Below are 21,564 nucleotides of genomic sequence, written 5' to 3' on the forward strand. Positions count from 1 at the left end.
GAGAGAGACAGAAAGAGGGAAGGAAGGAAGGGAGGGAGGAAGGAAGGAAGGAAGGAAGGAAAAGAGGGAGGGAGGGAGGAAGAAAGGGAGGGAGGGAGGGAGAGAGGGAGGGCAGTTTTGATCCCCCTCTTTACCTGTAACTTTTTGTTCTAAATGCCTTAACTGTGAATGTTTTTTAATAACCTGGGAAGGGAGGCATGCCAGGTTAAAACAAAAATAGATCTGCCCATCAGACAGCATCACAGACTCTAAGCACAGAGTCCCTGTTCTTCCTGCTGGAAGACACATGAGCCACATCTCAAAAAAATATAACATGTCCTTCACAACTAGATGAAGAGTGGCGTATGCCATTCACTTATTCTAGGATGGCTGATATTAGGGACTGTTCAATGATAAGTCAACCCTCAAATGACCCTAGCAGAGCCCACAGCCCTACGTCTTGAAAAACTTCAGGCTGGAACAAAATTAAAGTAATTCGATAGGAGATAATGACACTCATTCCCCAGGAAACACCCCACCCACAGGATCTATGGTGCTGCTTCCAGACCACAGATGTTCTTGACATCAGATGCACACTCAAGATACGGTTTAGAAGCCAGGGATCCAGCCAGGTGTGGACCAGTGGGAAAAGCAGCAGCTGTGTGGGAGAGAAAGTTCCCTCTCCACCCAAGAGTTGCCAAGGACACAGGTCCTGCAGAGTCTGAAAGAACCTATTGGCCTCTGGACATAAAAATCCCCTAACATAGGGCCGAGCGTGGTGGCTCACTTCTGTATCCCAGCACTTTGGGAGGCCGAGGTGGGTGGATCACCTGAGGTCGGGAGTTCGAGACCAGCCTGGCCAACATGGAGAAACCCCATCTCTACTAAAAATACGAAATTAGCCGGGCATGGTAGCACATGCCTGTAATCCCAGCTACTCGGGAGGCTGGGGTAGGAGAATCGCTTGGACCCAGGAGGCGAAGGTTGCAGTGAGCTGAGATCACGCCATTGCACTCCAGTCTGGGAAACAAAAACAAAACTCCATCTCAAAAAAAAAAAAAAAAATCCCCTAACGTGTGATGTTTCAAAGCATATTCATGGTGTGCGTCTCTGGTTCCTCAATACGAGCGCTCAGTGCCACCTCCATCCCCTCCTGGGCAGGAAGTCTTGAAAGTGGCTCGCAATGCCCCCCACCTCCTGGTACTCATGCTGTGTGTCAGCCACCCCCCCCCCCCCCGGAGTAGAGCTGGGCCTAGTGACTTGCTTCTGGTAACAGCATGAGGCTGACGTGAGGGGAGGTCACCTCTGACAGTGGGTGACAGAAGACTGTGACTGCCATCTCATTCACTCTCACCTGCTCACTCTGAAGAGGTAGCTGACAGGGGAGCTGACTACAGGGAGGCCCTCGTGGGAAGGCACTGAGGGTGGCCTCTGGCCAACAGCCAGGAAAGAACTAAGGCCCTCAGTCCAACAACCCACCCAGAGCCAAACTCTGCCAACAACACTGACGTCTGTATGTGGATCCTACCACCATAGAATCTTAGACCCCTTGAGCCCAGGCTGTGAGAGACCCTGAGCCAGAGGACCCAGCCAAGCCTGCCACAGAAATTGTCCTGGCCACAAAAACCATCAGATAGCAAATAGAAAACAGAGCCCCCAGTTAGGTGTGGTGGCTCATGCCTGTAATCCCAGCACTTTGGGAGGCCGAGACGGGAGGATCATTTGAGCCCAGGAGTTTGAGATCAGCCTGGGCAATATGGTAAGACCCTATCTTCACTAAACGATAAGAATTAGCAGAGCATGGTGGTGTGCACCTGTAGTCCCAGCTACTTGGGAGGCTGAGGCAAGAAGGTTGCTTGAGCCTGGGAGGTCGAGGCTGCAGTGAGCCGTGATTATGCCACCGCACTCCACCCTAGGCAACAGAGCAAGACGGATGGATGGACAGACGGACGGAAGGAAGGAAGGAAGGAAGCAAGGAAGGAAGGAAGGAAAAAGAGAAAAGAAAAGAGAAAAGGAAGGAAACAGAGGAGGGGAGGAGGAAGGAAGGAAGGGAGGGAGGGAGAGAAAAAGGAAGGAAGGAGGAAGGGAGGGAGGGAGGAGGGGAGGGGAGGGGAGAGGACAGGAGGAACTTCTTTACTCCAGGGAAATACATTTTCTAGAGTAAGGGAATGCATTTCCCTGTAAGAAAGACCCCAATGGATGTCTAAGACCATGAATAATACTGACCCCATATGCACTATGTTTTTTCCTAAACATACCTACCTGTGATAAAGTTTAATTTATGAATTAGGCACAGTAAGAAATTAACAACAATAACTTATAACAAAATACAACACTTATAATATGCTGTAATAAAAGTAAATAAGACTTGCTTGAACACAAGCACGGCAATACCACAACAGCCAATCTGAGGGTTCCTGAGTGACTAGCAAGCAGGCAGGTTGATGGCGTGAGTACACTAGACAGAGATGATTCACGTCCGGGAGGATGGAGTGGGATGGCATGAAATTCGTCACACTACTCACAATGGCACACAACTTAAAACTTATGAATTGTTTATTTCCGGAATTTTCCATTTCATATTTTTAGACTGCAGTTGACCGTGGGTAACTGAACCTGCAGATAAGTGGGGATTACCATATTGCTGTTTTAAGCCACTAAATGTGGGGCAATCTGTTATGAAGCAATACGTAGTTAATATCCCACCCTAACATTACTGTGGGTCTTTTGTGAGCTTTTCGATGTCCCTCTCGTCACACCCCAGCCCTAACCCCCAAGTCCTGGGGTAGAGAGCTGGGAGCTGGAAGCCAGGCAGCCTGGAGTGAGTTCCAGCCCCACTAATTCCAGCTGTGTGAACTTGGACAGGTTTCCCAGCTCCCCCCAATTCCAGCTGTGTGAACTTGGACAGGTTTCCCAGCCCCCTCGATTCCAGCTGCGTGAACTTGAACGGTTTCTGAGCCTCCTTCCACTTCAATTTTCTCCCCTGCCAAACATCAGTCCTAATGGTACCTACCTCACATGGTTATGTATTAAATGAGTTACTTTACGCAAATCACTTAGAACAGCCTCTGGCACACAATAAGCCCCTGGGCGGGGTAATCCCAACACTTTGGGAGGCCAAGGTGGGCGGATCGCTTGAGGTCAGGAGTTCCAGACAAGCCTCGCCAACATGGCAAAACCCCGTCTCTACTAATAATACAAAAAATTAGCCGGGCATGGTGGCGCACACCTGTAATCCCAGCTACTCGGGAGGCTGAGGCAAGAGAATTGCTTGAACTTGGGAGGTGGAGGTTGCAGTGAGCTGAGATGGCACCGCTGTACTCCAGCCTGGGTGACAGAGTGAAACTGTGTCTCAAAAAATAAATAAATGTTACTTGTCATTCCTGTCATTCTTCTTACTACTACTGCTGCTAGTGGCTATTACCATTTCTACTACGATCCCAGAGCTGCCCATGGCACTAAAGCTACACGGTAAATGATCAAGGAGAAGAGTGGTGCAAAGCTAGGAGCGCGAGAAAAAGCTGTGAGTTGTTTATTTTAAGTATCTTATTTGATAACTTCCCTAGCATTAAAAAAAAAAAAAAAAAAAAAAAAAAAAAGACAACTGGCTATCACTGTTGAATCCTGCTCACTTCGGCACTGACTGTGAGTCTACCGTGTGCCAGGCAGGAAAGCTAGGCACAGGAGACACGGGAGGACCAAAAGGATCCTGGCCCCTGTTCTAACCCACAGGGAAAAAAGACAGGTGGTGACAAGCAAACCCGCAGGAAATCAAGAATTTCAGTGTGATGAATGCTATGGAAGAAGAACGAGATGATATAAGAGGTGGTCTGAATTCTAGGAACCTGTAAGGCTGAAGGAGAAGTTGACAAGCCAAGCCTTAGCTGAAAATACTCCGCCAGCAGGCAGGGGGCAGGGCCACGTGCCCAACAACCTACGTTATCAATTTCTACTTCTACTTGTGCACTCTATTTTTTTTTTTATTTCCAAAGGTTTTTGGGGAACACGTAGTGTTTGGTTATATGAGTAAGTTTTTTAACAGTGATTTATGAGATCTTCATGCACCCATCACCTGAGCAGTATACACTGAACCCAACTTGTAGTCTTTTATCCCTCACCCTCCTCCCACCCTTTCAGCCCCCTGACTCGCCAAAGTCCATTGTATTATTCTTAAGCCTTTGCATCCTCATAGCTTAGCTCCCTCTTATGAGTGAGAACATACGACATTTGGCTTTCCATTCCTGAGTTATTTCACTTAGATAATAGTCCCCAATCCCGTCCAGTTTGCAGCGAATGCCATTCATTCATTCCTTTCCATGGCTAAGTAGCATTTCATCATTTTATATATATATATATCATAGTTCCTTTATCCACTTGTTGACTGATGAGTATTTGGGCTGGTTCCATATCTTTGCAATTGCAAATTGTGCTGCTATAAAAATGCATGTGCAAGTATCTCTTTCCTCCATTGGGTAGATCAGGGTGGAGAGGATTCTCATTTGTTAAGAAAAAAAAAAAGTCCAGAAAAGATGAAAGAGCCTTATTCCAAAGATCCTTAAGATCTGAAGCAGAGTTTTCTGCTACGAAGCTAAATGATGTGAGGAACCACCCCACTCCAACATAGGTGTGGGACTGAACCAAGGAATCTGTATTTTCAAAGCTCCCTGGGAAAAATCAGACAATCATGCAGACTGCAGAACAACCAGACCAAGTGGCATATGAACACCAGATTTTCCAGCCTCCCCACGACGGAAAGTGTGATCTCCATGGGTAAAAAGAGAAAACAGAGGGATGGGCACAGTGGCTCACACCCGTAATTCCAGCACTTTGGGAGTCCCAGGCAGGAGAATCGGTTGAGGCCAGGAGTTTGAGACCAGCCTGGGCAGCACAGTGAAACCCTGTATCTATAAAAAATTAAACAATGAGTCAGCCCTGGTTTTGCAAGCCTGTAGTCCTAGCTACTCGGGAGGCTGAGGTGGGAGGACTCTATGAATACATTCTTTTAATAAGAATTTAAAAATTAAAAATTTTTAAAAGAGCCAATAGAAAAACAACATATCAAATCAAATCAGACTCTTCAGACTGGCAAAATTTTTTAACACGCCGGGCCACAAGGTTTCTTTTTTCATCATCTTGATGAAAATGTTTTGAAACATGAGGGAAGTGGTGGCTGAGCAACACTGTGAATGGACTAAACGCCACTGAAGTTTTCACTTTAAAATGATTATATTATGTGAATTTCACCTCAATAAAAAATACATGTTCAATATTAAACAAAAGAAAATGAGAGATGTATTATCAAGAAATCCCCAATGGACGTTCTCTTTAACTTTCACTCCAGAACCAGGGACACCATAAGCGGATCAGAGTTACGGGGTGTGTCCAATGAATGAACTAATTTCCTTTCTGCTTAGGGAATTATATTCCCTCATTAGTCTGGGTGACAGATACCACAGTAAAGAGGGTTAGAAAGAATGTCAACCCACAGGGACACACGCAGCACACCTGGGGTTCTTAAGCACTTTAAGCCATGAATAAAAACGACTCACCCGCACGATGATGCCCATACGTTTGCTTTCATAGGTGAAAGGGAAGATCTGTAGGATGGTGAAGTTCAGGATCTGGTCGCCAGGGGTCCTCAGCTGCATGGAAGACTGGTCTCGGCCCACCAGGGTTAAGCCCACACTTTCCGTCCACTGTACCAGGGCCACCTAAACACAACACAGGGTCGAAGGTCAGATGCACAGCCGAGAATCTGGGTTCACAGGCTGTGCCATGAACACAAAGGCAGAAGGGGGCTCAGAGACAGGGGAATCACAGTAGTCACTGCCCTTAGGGACGCCAAGTGCTCTGTGCTGGCCCATGACAGTGTCTGTTCCTCTGGGTCTATGAGGGCTCCCACACTGAAAGCTGCCCCTCTATAAGGCACAATTCATCTTTTCTAGGCTCAAAGCAGGCTGCACACCAGAGGCATGGCGGAAAGAGATGGCACAGAATTAAGAGTGATTGTGACTGGGTGCAGTGGCTCAGGCCTGTAATCCCAGCACTTTGGGAGGCCGAGGTGGGTGGGTCACCTGAGGTCAGGAGTTCGAGACCAGTCTGGCCAATATGGTGAAACCCCGTCTTTACTAAAAATACAAAAATTAGCCAGGCATGGTGGCGGACACCTGTAATCCCAGCTACCCAGGAGGCTGAGGCAGGAGAATCGCTTCAACCCAGGAGGCAGAGATGCAGTGAGCTGAGATCACGCCATTGCACTCCAGCCTGGGTGACATAGCGAGACTCTGTCCCCGTCCCCACCCCACACCACCCCCCCTCCGAAAAAAAGAGCAATTGGCACAATTACGGATCACTCCTGGAAGTATCTGCAACAAGCTAAACAACAAAAAAAAGAAGGAAGAGAATGCTGACTGACACGGCCCTTCGCCTTCAGGCTCTCCTTTCAGCCTCACACACTGCACTGGGGGAGTGTCTTCAGTGGTTCTCAACTGGGTGATTCTGTCCCCCAGGGGACCCGCGGCAACATCTGGGGGAATCTGTACTTGTCACAACTGGAAGGAGGTAATGCTGGTATCCAGTGGGCAGAGGCCAGGGATGCTACAAAACGTCCCGTAACACACAGGACATACCACACCAGAGACTGATCTGGCCCCAAACGTCAATAGTGCTGAGGTGGAGAACACGGGTCCACACAGAAGAGGAAACCAAGGCTCAGAGCAGTTAATGAAGTTGCCCAAGGTGACAGCGCTGGCATGTGGCAAAGCTAGGCCAGACTGGCACCTGGATCCGCCTGGTGTAAAGTTCCACAGCACACACTCTTCCCTTCCAGGAGTCATCGCACGGGTGTCAAGTCAGAACCTTCTCATGGCCTCAGCCAGACATACTCAGCTTAAGGTCAAAGGCATGAGGGTTGCAAACTCCAAGACAGGGGCCAGAGTGTTGATACAAATAGCAAAGAGGGCTGAGTGGGGGCTGTGGCAAGCAGGAGCCCAGCCCCAGCCAAAGGAGGCTGCTGCCACTATACACACAGGTGGCAGTTACTGCCCTGCAGGGACTAGGGCCAGGGTGGATGGAGCTTCCAGTTTCTCAAGAAAAAACAGAAATTTAGACTTCTCCCCGAGACGGCCTAACTTTTAAATGTAAGCAATTGGCCAGCTGCTGTGACTCACACTTTTAATCCCAGCACTTGGGGAGGTTGACGCAGGAGGATCACTTGAGCCCAGGAGTTTGAGACAAGCCTAGGTAACACAAGGAGACCCCATTTCTAAAAAAAAAAATTTTTAATTATTAGGGTGGTGGCTCATGCCTGTAATCCCAGAACTTTGGGAGGCTGAGGCAGGCAGATCACCGGAGGTCTGGAGTTCGAGACTAGCCTGGTCAACATGGTGAAATCCAGTCTCTACTAAAAATACAAAAATTAGCCAGAGGTGGTGGCATGCGCCTGTAATCCCAGCTACTCAGGAGGCTGAGGGAGGCGAATCTCTTAAACCTGGAAGGTAGAAGTTGCAGTGAGTAGAGATCGCACCACCCCACTCCAGCCTGGACAACAGAGCGAGACTGTATCTCAAAAAAAAAAAATTATTATTAGGGTGGGGTGGTGCATGTGTGTCGTCTCAGTTACTCAAGAGGTTGAGGTGGGAGGATCACGATCTGGGAGGTGGAGGCTACAGTGAGCCATAATGGTGCCACACTACTCCCACCTGGACACAGAGTAAGACCCTGTCTCAAAAACATAATAATAGAGCCGGGCGCGGTGGCTCACACCTGTAATCTCAGCACTTTGGGAGGCTGAGGTGAGTGGATCCCCTGAGGTCAGGAGTTCGAGACCAGCCTGGCCAACATAGTGAAACCCCATCTCTACTAAAAAAATAAAAATAAAAAAAATAAAAAATAAGCTGGGCGTGGCAGGCGCCTGTAATCCCAGCTACCAGGGAGGCTGAGGCAGGAGAATCACTTGAACCCAGGAGGCAGAGGTTGCAGTGAGCCGAGGTCGCGCCTTTGCACTCCAGTTTGGGCAACAAGAGCGAAACTCCATCTCAAAAAAAAAAAAAAAAAAAAAAAAAGATAAAAAACACTTCCAGTGGAGGTGATGCCTCCCAAGTACCCCTCTCCCTATCACCTACCTGCAGCCCCTGTCAACACCCTCCTAAAACCTGCCTCCCCTACTCCCCCTAAAGATTAAGCTTTATGAGAGGAAAGTGGGAGGGCCTTCCTTTTCTTCTTTCTTGATTTTTTGTAGACACCGTACCTTTGGACTTGGATGGGAATAAAGTGACAGCTTGTTTGGCATTGAAGTTGGAAGCCCTCCTGTATTCCTTTCCTGTTGTTGCTGTACCAAATTACTGTGCATCTGTTTTTTTTTGTTTGTTTTGTTTTGTTTTGTTTTCGTGATGGAGTCTCACTCTGTCACCTAGGCTGGAGTGCAGTGGTGCGATCTCGGCTCATTGCAACCTCCACCTCCCGGGTTCAAGCAATTCTCCTGCATAAGCCTCCCAAGTAGCTGGGATTACAGGCACCTGCCATCACATCCGCCTAACTTTTGTAATTTTAATAGAGATGGGATTTCACCATGTTGGCCAAATTGGTCTCAAACTCCTGATCTCAAGTGATCCACCTGCTTCAACCTCCCTCCCAAAGTGCTGGGATTACAGCCATGGGCCACCGCACCGGCCAGCATCTGTTTTAAAATGAAACAAATAGATTTTCTTACAGTTCTATAGATCAGGGGTGGACATGGGATGAGGGTCTCACTGAGACAGGATCAAGGTTGCTTGATCACCATTGCTGCATTGCTGCTGAGGCTCTAGGGGAGCACCTGTAGTCCCAGCTACTGGAGAGGCTGAGATGGGAAGATTGATTCAGCCTGGGAGGCAGAGGCTACAGTAAGCTGAGACCATGCCACTGCACTCTAGCCTGGGTGACTGAGTGAGACTCTGTCTCAAAAAAAAAAAAAAAAAAAAAAAACAAACCTGGGGTTCCTCTTGAGTTCCCATTCCTTTTACCAAGAGAGCTCTGCAGAAGCCACAAGGCAAAGGTATGCAGCTCTCCACCCCTAGTCCTTTCTTTCTCTGGAACCCCTGGATGTCATCTTGGCTGACCTGCTATACCCCGAAGAAGAGATCAAGCTGGAGCTCAAAACTGGGGTTCCAGTCCCCGCTCTGTCCCCAGCCCCCAGCCCCCACAGGCCCCTGCAAAATAAAGATCTTGGAGTAGATGACTATTTCTCATTTCTGCTCCAGCTCTGAAAATGTATCTTTATGCATCCTTAGTCTACTATGCTCAGATATCGAGTTCAGTTTCTGTTGCTTCTATTAACTAAATTTACATTAGCAAGAAATTATTTTTCAAGACTCTCCCTTATTTAAGTTCAAGTCATAATGAGTCAGCCAGCACTAATGAGCTTTGAGCTTTGACCAATGGAAGAAACTGTCATACTGACCTCTACCTTTCAAAGAAAGGACCAATCAAGTAGTGGGTTTTTCTGTTTTTATTTTGTGTTTTTTTAGTTTTAGTTTTTGGCTACTGGCCTGCCTAAGTCTTTGAAAACTCATTCACTTAGTTATTTGTTTAATTTAATGGCTATGCTATAGACTATGTTTATGTCCCCTAAAATTCATATGTTGAAACCTAATCCCCAATGTGATAGCAGTTGGAGATGGGGCCTCTGGGAGGTGATTAAGTCCTGGGGGTGGGGTTCCTCATGAGTGGATGAGTGCCTTTATAAAAGAAACCCCAGAGAGGTCCCTCGCTCCTTCTGCTGTGAGAGACAGAGTGAAAAGAGGGCCTTTTATCAGCCAGGAAACAGGCCCTCACCAGACACCAAATCTGCCAGTATGCTGACACAGGACTTCCCAGCCTCCAGAACTAGGAGAAATAACTTCTGTTGTTTACAAGATACCCAGTTGATGGTATTTTGTTATAGCAGGCCATGTTATAGCAGGCCAAACAGACTAAGACACTCTAACTTTCAATATAGCCCTGTTTTGTCTGCTAACAATTGTCTTCCAAAGTTTAAAATTAACAAATCAGTAATGATTCGCATATATAAAATCATACCAGCCAGGTGCAGTAGCTCATGTCTGTAATCCCAGCACTTTGGGAGGCCGAGGCAGGAGGATCACCTGAGGTCAGGAGTTCAAGACCAGTCAGGTCAACATAGCGAAACCCCATCTCTACAAAAATACAAAAACTAGCCAGGCATGATGGCGGGTGCCTGTAATCCCAGCTACTCGGGAGTCTAAGGCAGGAGAATCGCGTGAACCCCAGAGGCAGAGGTTGCAGTGAGCTGGGATGGCGCCATTGCACTTCAGCCTGGGCAACAGAACAAGACTCCGCCTCAAAAATAAATAAATAAATAAAAACAAGAAAAAAAATTATCCTATCTGTCTATGTAAAAAAGCTTGGGTGCAGTGTAGAAATGTTTATAGAGTGATACACATGGAGAGAATTACTTCTAGCTTTTACTTCTAGCTTTTTTTTTTTTTTTTTTTTTGAGACGGAGTCTCACTCTTTTGCCCAGGTTGGAGTGCAGTGGCGTGATCTCGGCTCACTGCAAACTCCACCTCCTGGGTTCATGCCATTCTCCTGCCTCAGCCTCCCAAGTAGCTGGTGCCCGCCACCACACCCAGCTAATTTTTTTTTTTTTTTTGTATTTTTAGTAGAGATGGGTTTCACCGTGTTAGTCAGGATGGTCTCGATCTCCTGACCTCATGATCTGCCCACCTCGGCCTCCCAAAGTGCTGGAATTACAGGCATGGGCCATGGCGCCCGGCCACTTCTAGCTTTCTATACCACCGAAATGTTTCAAACATGTATACGCATTTCTTTTACGTTTAACTTTAATTAAATAAACATCCCAATACAATTCAAATATTACAAATACCTAGTTATGTACAAGCTAAAAAACCCTGACTAAATTTATATCCTTCCTTATATACCTATTTAGTAATAAAGTAAAAAAAAAAATTATTCTTCAGGTACTTTCAAACACTTATGGAAATGATTTTTTTATTCCTATTCTCAAGTAGCTATTACTTTGCCTGTTAATTGCCCTGAAAATATGTGAAAAGTCTGTGATACTGGGCTTCCAGGAGATACACTAATTCCCCAAAAGCCTGCTTTTAACTTTAATCGAGAAAGAATCTGTAACTCCAGAACCAGAAGTGGCTTCCAGGGCTGGGCAGCAGAATCGGCCAGCCCAGCATGCCCAGCTACAGACCCCACAGGTTCATGTTAGTGGAAACGTTGAATAACTATAACCTGAAATGATCAGAAATGACAAACGCTTTTGAGGAAAGATCAATTACAGCTGTATGTAAACATCTTTTAGCCTTGCTTTCTTCTAGAGCAAGCCTCTCAGTGGAGCTTAGGAGCCTACGACAGCTATATCTGTAGCCCTTCTCCACCCCTGGGATCCACCATCCTAATCAAAACCTCTGCAGGGTCTGGCGAGGTGGCTCACACCTGTAATCCCAGCACTTTGGGAAGCCAAGGCAGGCAGATCACCTGAGGTCAGGAGTTTGAGACCAGCCTGGCCAACATGGTGAAACCCTGTCTCTACTAAAGATACAAAAATTAGCAGGGCGTGGTGGCAGGCACCTATAATCCCAGCTACTCGGGAGGCTGAGGCAGAATGGCGTGAACCCGGGAGGTGGAGTTTGCAGTGAGCCAAGATCGCGCCTGGGTGACAGAGTGAGACTCCGTCTCAAAACAAACAAACAAACAAAAAAAAAACAAGAACGTTCTCAGTCTCTTTGGGAGCTGATTCCAACAGGATCTGAGCCCTGCAGGAAGTCTTTCCTTCTCCCCTTCCACTCTCCTCCATTTTAGCTTAAGTCAGTGTTAATTTAAAGCTACTTTCTAACAGGACACATAACATCCCCCAGAGTCCTACTCAGGGAGGGCCAGTTTAGAAGTGGGGTACTCACTAACACCTCTCGATTGTGGGCCAGACAAACATCTAGGGAGTGAGCTGAGATAACTGCATTCCCTCCCAAAACAAAGTGATATACAACAAGGTTACTTAACATTCTGGCTTCTGTTCAAAGAAATCACCCCGTAACACACAAGATAGAGGATTTCAGGGGCTTGCATCTCACTGCTGTTAACAGCCTGAGTTAGGGTCTCAATAACTGCAGGTCAGGCCAGCAGCAGAAAACACAACCTCGTTAAGGTGGATGAATGAACAGATATATTAGACGCGAGCTGGATAAAATGCTGGAAAGGTAGAAAGGGCGGGGAGGGGATCCTGTCTCAGGAGTCTGTTGTGTTTTCTCCTTTGGGTGACAAGAAACCAAAGGGGCAGAGCCCACACCTTTCCCTGCCTCAAATGCCCATGTGAGAGACTCAGGCCAGAAACCATCCGTGAAAGGGCTTTTTCATCATTTCTTGGCCAGCAATAAACCACCTGTGACAAGTTTTTAAAGTTTTCTCTTTGTACCTGGGATGCTGTGCTTGGGAAATAAGCCAGATCACGCTCAGTAGCCTTGAATTCTTGTCAAAAGCAGGATACATACCAATCATCAGAGCACGTATGATACGAGGCGGGAATGTGACATCTGATAAAAGGGGTTATTTGGTGGCATTCAATAAGATAAATACTTAAGCTCACAAAGAGTCACCGGTCAGCCCTAATCCAGCCTTTCAAAATTATAAATCTATCCACAGACACACGGTTTTCTTCACTCAATACGAAAATACATTCAAATGCACCAGGCAGTGGTTGCAGGTTCAAATGCCGACAGGCGTTGGGAGAGAAGCAGACAGGCATAGGGCAGGGCCATGTGGGGGTCAGAAGAAAACTGAGGCAGCAGCTGCCCAGCTTGGCCAACCACTGCCAGGTAGAAGTTGGGCCTACTATTTCCAGACCTGATCTTTCTTGAGAAAAACTAATTTTGATATAAAATCAAGTGATTTTTAAATACTGCTTCAATTTTTTTTTTTTAACATAGCATGAAACAAACAAAACACAGCCTGCTAGGAATCAGCGGAAGAGACAGTGGCATAAAAGGTCACTTCTTGCCGGGCGCAGTGGCTCACGCCTGTAATCCCAACACCTTGGGAGGCTGAAGTGGGCCGATCACCTGAGGTATGGAGCTCAAGACCAGCCTGGCCAACATAGTGAAAACCCATCTCTACTAAAAAAAAGTGCAAAAAATTCACTGGGCCGGTGGGTGCCTGTAATTCCAGCTACTCGGGAGGCAGAGGCAGCGGAATTGCTTGAACCCAGGAGGAGGAAGTTGCAGTGAGCTGAGATCACACCACTGCACTCCAGCCTGGGCAACAGAGCAAGACTCCATCTCAAATAAATAAATAAACAAATAGTCACTTCTTGATCCAAATGTCTTGTACTTGAAATTGAACTTCCTATCACTTGACTGATAAAAATAAATACTTAAGAAGAAAGAACAGCATCATCTTCCTAAAATGTGATCATTAAGAAATGACTATTTATAGACCGGGCACGGTGGCTCATGCCTGTAATCCCAGCACTTTGTGGGGCCAAGGATGGTGGATCACTTGAGGTAAGGAGTTCAAGACCAGCCTAGCCAACATGATGAAACCCTGTCTCTACTAAAAATACAAAAAAATTAGCCAGGCGTGGTGGCACACACCTGTAATCCCAGCTACTCGGGAGGCTGAGGCAGGAGAATCCCTTAAACCCGGGAGGCGGAGGTTGCAGTGAGCTGAGATTGTGGCACTGCACTCCAGCCTGAGCAACAGAGCAAGACTTCATCTCAAAACAAACAAATAAACTAAAAATACAAAATTAGCCAGGCATGGTGGCATATGCCTGTAGTCCCAGCTACCCAGGAGGCTAAGGCAGGAGAATAGCTGGAACCCAGGAGGCGGAGGTTGCAGTGAGCCAAGATTGCACCTTTGCACTCCAGCCTGGGTAGCAGAGCGAGACTCTGTCTCAAAAAAGAAAAAGAAAAAAAAAAAGAAATGACTATATATTAACTCTATTCTGAGCCAACACTAATATAACACGGGACAGAGCTTTTGCCTCTATGGCCCATGGATAAGCTAACACCAAGGGAGGCACATCTGACAGTTTCCTACAGTGTCCGTAAAACACTGTCCAGCCCTGCTCAAACAGCCCCCGCTGTCTTCTTCTGAACAACCACAATCCTGTTTTGAGACCCCACTTCGGTGGTTAATCAATAATACTGATGGAAGAATTCCCCTATAGTTCCTAACCTCTGTTCTTTGACCTTACCCCTTGGGTCCAAGGTCATGGCAACGTGGTGGTAAAACTCCAACACCCTCCTAAATCTTTCTGTTTCACACTCCGAGCTCATTCATGCACACATCTGAATGCTGTCATTGTCTGGACCTGAGGCTGAGGCTCAGGCTATGCCCAGGCATGGAGGGGAACTGCATACATCTGATGGTTCACCAAGAATGTGCTCATAAAAAAACAAACCAACCAACCTCATAGCCGCAGAAGGACCGCGAGATTGCCTGCCCTCCCCGGCACCATGTACTTGAGCTATCCAGCAGGTTTTACACTCACGTTCAGCAACAAGGTTAAGACGAGGCAAAAGGAGACAAATGGGACCTTTTACACACATGGTCAAAGATGTGCAGAGAGAACGTGGAAGGCAATGCATCGTGGCATGATTTATGATAGCCAAAAGGGGGAAACCTCCTAAGTGGTAAGCTTGGGAGATAGAACAAATACTCCGTGGTGTACGTACGCAGAAGAATATTGTATAGCCATTAAAAATCCTCTTATTGGCCCAATGCAGTGCTTATGCCTGTAATTCCAGCACTCTGGGAGGCTGAGGCAGGACAGTTGCTTGAGTTTGGAGTTTGAGATTGGCCTGGTCAACATAGCAAGACCCCCATTGCTACAATAAAATACAAAAATTATCCAGGTGTGGTGGTGTGCGCCTCTCATCCCAGCTACTTGGAAGGCTGAGGCGGGAGGACCGCTTGAGGCCAGGAGGTCAAGGCTGCAGTGAGCCAAGACTGCACCACTGTATTCCAGCCTGGGCAATACAGCAAGATCCTATCTCAAAAAAATAAGCAAAACACATTAAAAAAGAAAGAAATTCTGTGACTTGCAGCAACATAGGTGGAACTGGAAGTTGTTAAGTGAAACATGCTCATTTTAATTTTCCTTTCTAAGGGATGAATCCTAATGAGGTGGGTGGTAAAGGCAAGATACTCAGAAGGTAGGCTGCCAGGGTCTGGCAGAAAAAGGCTTATTTTCACCAAGCTCGGAAGCTTCCCCAGATGAGAAAAGAGGGAAGGGACCAAAGAATAAAAATAAAAAATAAAAATTCCACTGCACTTGGAAGATGCAGAGTGTCTGAACATTACCTCCAAACAGGGCACCCTGTTTGGCTAAAAATAGCCAGAGACTGTGGAACTTCATCCAGTATCAGCCCTGAGTCTCCCACACACAGGCATCTTCACTCTCTGGAGCACTTCAGGAGTTTACAAAGCACTTTCAAGCCATCATCCCCTGGGGAGGAAAGTGGTATTGTGGGTTGCATAGTCCAGACTCTAGGCGTGGGCTGTCTGGTTTTAATCTTGCCAGCTATGCGACCATGGGAACTTTCCTTGGCCAACTTACACTTCATCTACAAAATGGGCACAATCATTGTGACTCTATCATAAGAGGGGCTCATAGCCCAGGGCCTGGCACAGAGCAGGTATTCAATAGGTGGTCATTTCTCACTGCCGTCAGTACCACTGTTATCACCATTACTACCTCATCTTTAGCAAGGACCTGTGAGGTCAATGGCCCTAGTCCCTCTTTACCTTTGAGGAGGCTGAGGTGCAGCAATGATTTGCTTAAAATCGCACAGCTAGGCCGGGTGCGGTAGTTCACGCCTGTAATCCCAGCACTGTGGGAGGCCAAGGCGGGCAGATCACTTGAGGTCAGGAGCTCGAGACCAGCCTGGCCAACATGGTGAAACCCCGTCTCTACTAAAAATTCAAAATTAGCCGGGCGTGGTGGCAGATGCCTGTAGTCCCAGCTACTTGGGAGGTGAGGCAAGAGAATCGCTTGTACCTGGGAGGCGGAGGTTGAAGTGAGCCAAGATCATACCACCGCACTCCAGCCTGGGCAGCAGAGCGAGAATCCATCTCAAAAAAAAAAAAAAAATCACACAGCTGATTGAATTGAAAGTTACAAGTTAAACATGGCCAGCAATTGCACTGCAGAAGCAGGGAAGACCAATGTGATGCCCTCACCTTCCATGAAAGTGAGTAGACAGGGTCTTGAAATACAGACATGCATTTATGCCACTGGGAGGCTACAGGAACCCACGGCAGATGTTTCAGTAAAACTCAGCCCTCTGCTGAGGTCACAGTGCAATGATATTCCATGTCCTGGCACATTTGTAAAAACTGAGCTACTAAAAGCAAAGTGCAAAGCTGCATCTATAATTCACAGTTGTGCTTTTAAATTTTAAAAAATACTTTAATAGGCTGGGTGCGGTGGCTCACGCCTGTACTCTCAGCACTTTGGGAGGCCAAGGTGGGTGAGTCACAAGGTCAGGAATTTGAGACCAGCCTGGCCAATATGGTGAAACCCCGTCTCTACTAAAAATACAAAAATTAGCTGGGCATGGTGGCGTGCACCTGTAGTCCCAGCTGCTCGGGAGGCCGAGGCAGGAGAATCACTTGAACCCAGGAGACGGAGGTTGCAGTGAGCCGAGATGGTGCCACTGCACTCCAGCCTGGGTGACAGAGTGAGACTCCGTCTCAAAAAAAAAAAAAAAAAAAAAAAAAAAAAAAAAAAAAATATATATATATATATATATATATATATATATATATATATATGAAGCGTGAGGGTAATTCTAATACATGCAAAGAATTATCTCTGCAAGTATACTCAGATATTAATAACAGCGGGTGTCGCAGAGGAAGAAGCCTGGGAGAATGGAAGTCAGGGAAGGAGAGCAACAGGCTTCTCACTCTGTGCCATGAGCATGTGCTAGCCATGCAGACACTCTGCATGTTACCTAGAACTGCTGATTCATTGCTCTGGAATTATTCAGCTATTCAAGGCCCAGTGAAATACAGCAAGCAGCTTTCATTCATACACACACATGTGCATCCATGTGCACACACATACTAACATGGCACACAGGAAAATACATCACACATACACACACACACACACACACACACACACGTATACCTGAACACAAGCCTAAGTCCTACAGAAATGTGAAAGTCATATGACTTTCTTTTTTTTTAATTTTTTTTTTTTGAGACAGTCTCGCTCTGTTGCCCAGGCTCGAGTGCAGTGGTGCAATCTCGGAAAGCCATATGACTTTCTAAAGGAAGTTACTTAATTCACCCTCCTTCCTGTTTAATTATATGTACTACAGCATGATTCTGTACTGGTCCTCTCTCTCTCTCTCCATATATATATATATACACACACACATACACACACACACACACACACACAAAGTAAATATTATTTTATATATTTATATATTATTTCAATATTAAAATTATTATTTACACAATATATATTTACATAATATATTATATAATATATATTTACATAATATATTATATAATATATATTTACATAATATATTATATTATATATTTACATAATATATTATATAATATATATTTACATATTATATAATATATATTTACATTATATATATTTCTTTACATATTTATAATATGTAAATATTTACATATTATATAAATATGCATATCTTATATATTATATAAATACACATAAAATAAAATAAATATATATGTATATTTAAATATGCATACATTTAGAAGGAGTCTGAGAAAATCTATACCAGAACATAAACAGTAGTAGTTATCGCCAGGTGGCAAGAATCACAGGTTATTTTTTATCTTCTTTTTGATTCTACAATTTCTCCCTTTTCTGTAGTGAAGACATTAGTACTTGTGATTTTAAAACCTTTTTTGGCTGGGAGTGGTGGCTCACGCTTGTAATCCTAGCACTTTGGGAGGCCGAGGTGAGTGGATCATTTGAGGTTAGAAGTTTGAGACCAGCCTGGCCGGCATGGTGAAACCCTGTCTCTACTAAAAATACAAAAATTAACTAGGCATGGTGGTGGGCGCCTGTAGTCCCAGCTACTCAGGAGGCTGAGGCAGAAGAATGGTTTGAACCCGGGAGGCAGAGAATGCAGTGAGCCAAGATCACACCACTGGGCGACAGAGCAAGACTCTGTCTCAAAAGCGAATGGCCAAAAAAAGAAAAAAAGTTTTTAAATATGAAAAATTCATGGAAAAGACAAGTGAATGAGCCATGGACAGAGCTGATCCTAGCTGCTTACAGGACAGCACCTCCTGGCTCAAACCAAGAAACAAAGGCTTGGAAAGTTGCATTATCACCAAGGCCCCCACTGCCACTCCCCACCACCCACTCTCGACACTGTGGAACATCCTGGAAATGGTGGGATGCTGTCAGGGCTGAGGCCTGCTCGCTCCAGCATCTGAGCAGTGCTCCGCTCCTCCGGGTCCAACTGTATCTATTTCATTTCCTCCGTGACTTACTGTACGGTGGCAGGGAGGGCCCAGCGCCCCCAGGCTGTAATCGATAGCTGAATAAAGACACTTCAAGGTTCCCCAACTGGAATGTGCACAGGAAACAAATTTAGGAAATCCTGCTTTCTGTTACAGGAAATGAATCCTACGCCAACTGGTAGAAATTACTCCAGCAGCTCCCAAGTAAAATGCATACTGGTTTCTACACATGTTCCATAAACTGACCTTGCCTAGGCTAGCAATGTTTTATTGATATTGAATTTCAAAGGCACGATTCTAGAGCCAGCCAAGTCTCTGCAGAATCCTACAGGGACTTGGAAACAGTACGGCTTTCTGAAAGATTTCACCTGAACTAGATTTAGCCTCCTCTGAGCCTCATGAGGCATTTATATAAACCTATTTGTATTTGGCAGTAGGCGGCCTCTGAAGTAGTTTAGAAGGCTGATCAGGAAGACATTAACAATGACTATACCTTTAGTAAGATTATGGGCTACTTTTTACTTTTCTGATCAATGCATTCATGTGTTCTACTATAGACATAAAATAACTGTGCAATACAAAATAATAAAAGTTGTAAAAAAAAAAAAAAAAAAAAAAACCACAGCAAGGCCAGTCGCAGTGGCTCACGCCTGTAATCCCAACACTTTGGGAGGCCAAGGTGGGCGGATCACGAGGTCAGGAGATCGAGACCAACCTGGCTAACACGGTGAAACCCCATCTCTACTAAAAATACAAAAAAAATAGCCGGGCGTGGCAGCGTGTGCCTGTAGTCCCAGCTGCTTGGGAGACTGAGGCAGAAGAATGTTGTGAACCCGGGAGGCGGAGCTCGCAGTGAGCCGAGATCACGCCACTGCACTCCAGCCTGGGTGACAGAGCAAGACTCCGTCTCAAAAAAAAAAAAAACCACAGCAAAAAGGTAACACTGGCCTCTGAAGACACCAAAGGCCAAAGGAAAGTAGTTCTTTTTTTTTTTCTCAATCATGATTCAGAATCTTAGAAAAACAAGACAAATCTGATTTCAAGTGCAATTCATCCACAGAAGAGATAAAGTACCATTCACTTTGAGAAAAAGAGGCCGAGAAGTGCAAAGCATTCCATGAAAGATTTATCCTCATGGAAAAATCTTTGCACAGCCCTAAAACAAATACACCAAAGTCCAGTGGGAGCAGAGGAGTGGGCAACAGGCATTAAAGCCTCCAGAGATGCCAAGAGGAGCATCAGGGGCCTCAGGCAGGACTTGCTTCTCAGATCATCAGCATCTGGAGCTTGCTCAAATTTGAATTCCGCTGGGTGCGGTGGTTACGCCTGTAACCCCAGCACTTTAGGAGGCCGAGGCAGGGAGATCACTTAAGCTCAGGAGTTTGAGACCAGCCTGGCTAACATGGTGAAAACCCTGTCTCTACTAAAAATACAAAAATTTGCCAGGCATGGTGGCGCACTTCTGTAATCCCAACTACTTGGGAAGCTGAGGCATGAGAATCGCTTGAACTCGGAAGGTGGAGGTTGCAGTGAGCCGAGATCATACCACTGCACTCCAGCCTGGGCGACAGAGCAAAAAAAAAAGGCCTGGCACGGTGGCTCACGCCTGTAGTCCCAGCACTATGGGAGGCTGAAGGATCACTTGAGGTCAGGAGCTCAAATAAAATAAAATAAATTTGAATTCCATCAAATACCCACAGGTTACTGGTTCCAAGTCCATAGCTACCAAAAATATGGCCCTCTCTGACATCGCTATTCCACAGTATCATTCCCAAAGGGAAAAACAGACTAAACCTGCCAAGCCACAGAAAGAAGAAATGATGATAAACCTGAAATTGTCACTTACTATGGCACAAGTCCAAGTAGATCAGGACAATCACCCAAACCTACCCTCCCTCCCCCTCTCTCTTTCTGCACACAATTCCCATCTCAGAAGGTAGCCAGGGGTGTGCAACATTTTTCACTCCTAAAAAGCCTGGTTCAAATGTCAACAGTCACGGATGAACTGGGTTTTATAGCTTGAGCTGTTCCACAAACACCCTGCAGGCTGGAAGGAGGAGTCTCCCAGGTGACAAATTCCACTGCCTAAAAAAGGGAGAAAGAAGCACCAGGACACAGAAGATGACCCTCAAGCGTTCTTCCATTTGTGAACTTTGGGAAAGATGTTCATTGTGCCATCCCCCAACCGCCAGGAACCGCAGGCTCACTGATACTTGCAAATTGGTCCAGAACTTTAGGAGCCCCATTCTTCCTAAAATGGATTAAAAAAAAAATTGGGATTCCTCCCAATGTTGGTAGAAGAGTTAAATGTTTAAAAAAAAAGAAAAATTCTGGGAAGCACTCTGGCCATAGTTACCATGAGCCTTATACTCATTTAAAGCCGGGCATGGTGGCACACGCCTGTAGTCCTGACTACTCAGGAGGCTGAGGTGGGAGGATGGCTCATACCCACGAGTTCAGGGCTGCAGTGAGCCATGATTGCACCTATCAAGAGCCGCTGCACTACTCCAGCCTGGGCAACATAGCGAGACCCCATCTCTAAAAATAAAATAGGTCATTCAATTTGACCCACAAGATATAATGACTGCCTACTTGGGGCTTCACAACAGCCCCACTGTGGGGGTTCCATGGCACAGATCTGGAGGCACAGCAAGCATAAGTAACCGCCCAAGTGTGGAGCTGGATCCCGGGAGTAAGTCACACACTATACTGTGTCACACAAGCCTCCTCCCTAGGGGCCTGGGGCTGTCTTGTTAGCACTAATATCACAGTGTTAGTCTACTCAAAAGTATCTCTTGAATTCATAAACCCAATCACGCCACTTCTAGAATTATAAGGTGTAAGGATGTTCATTGCAAAATACTTATAAATATCATTGCTAAAAATTAGGAATAACCTAAGTTCCTACAGTATGAGAAGTTCCAATTATGAGAATAGTTAGGATATTAGGGTATATGCACAGGTAGCAATTCTTAAAGAATGTTTTTAATAATATTCAAGATGATTAGAAAACAGAAATGATAAAATAGTAAGTGAAAAAAGGACGATACAAACTATATCAATAGGAAAATTCACGTTTTAAAAAGTAAATTAAAA

At 45.7% G+C, this 21,564-nt stretch overlaps 1 protein-coding gene across 2 annotated transcripts in view; it reads right to left on the reverse strand.

Moving 5' to 3' along the window:
• The window catches only part of ATP9A (ATPase phospholipid transporting 9A (putative)), a 172,036-nt gene that overhangs the window by 37,109 nt on the left and 113,363 nt on the right, over positions 1 to 21,564 (reverse strand). For both annotated transcript variants that reach the window (XM_024352113.3, XM_009437420.5), the window contains exon 15: positions 5,529 to 5,690. In XM_024352113.3, the coding sequence (XP_024207881.1) occupies positions 5,529 to 5,690 (162 nt within the window). The remainder of the gene's footprint in view (positions 1 to 5,528; positions 5,691 to 21,564) is intronic.

Source organism: Pan troglodytes, chromosome 21, assembly GCF_028858775.2.
Source record: "Pan troglodytes isolate AG18354 chromosome 21, NHGRI_mPanTro3-v2.0_pri, whole genome shotgun sequence".
NCBI lineage: Eukaryota > Metazoa > Chordata > Mammalia > Primates > Hominidae > Pan > Pan troglodytes.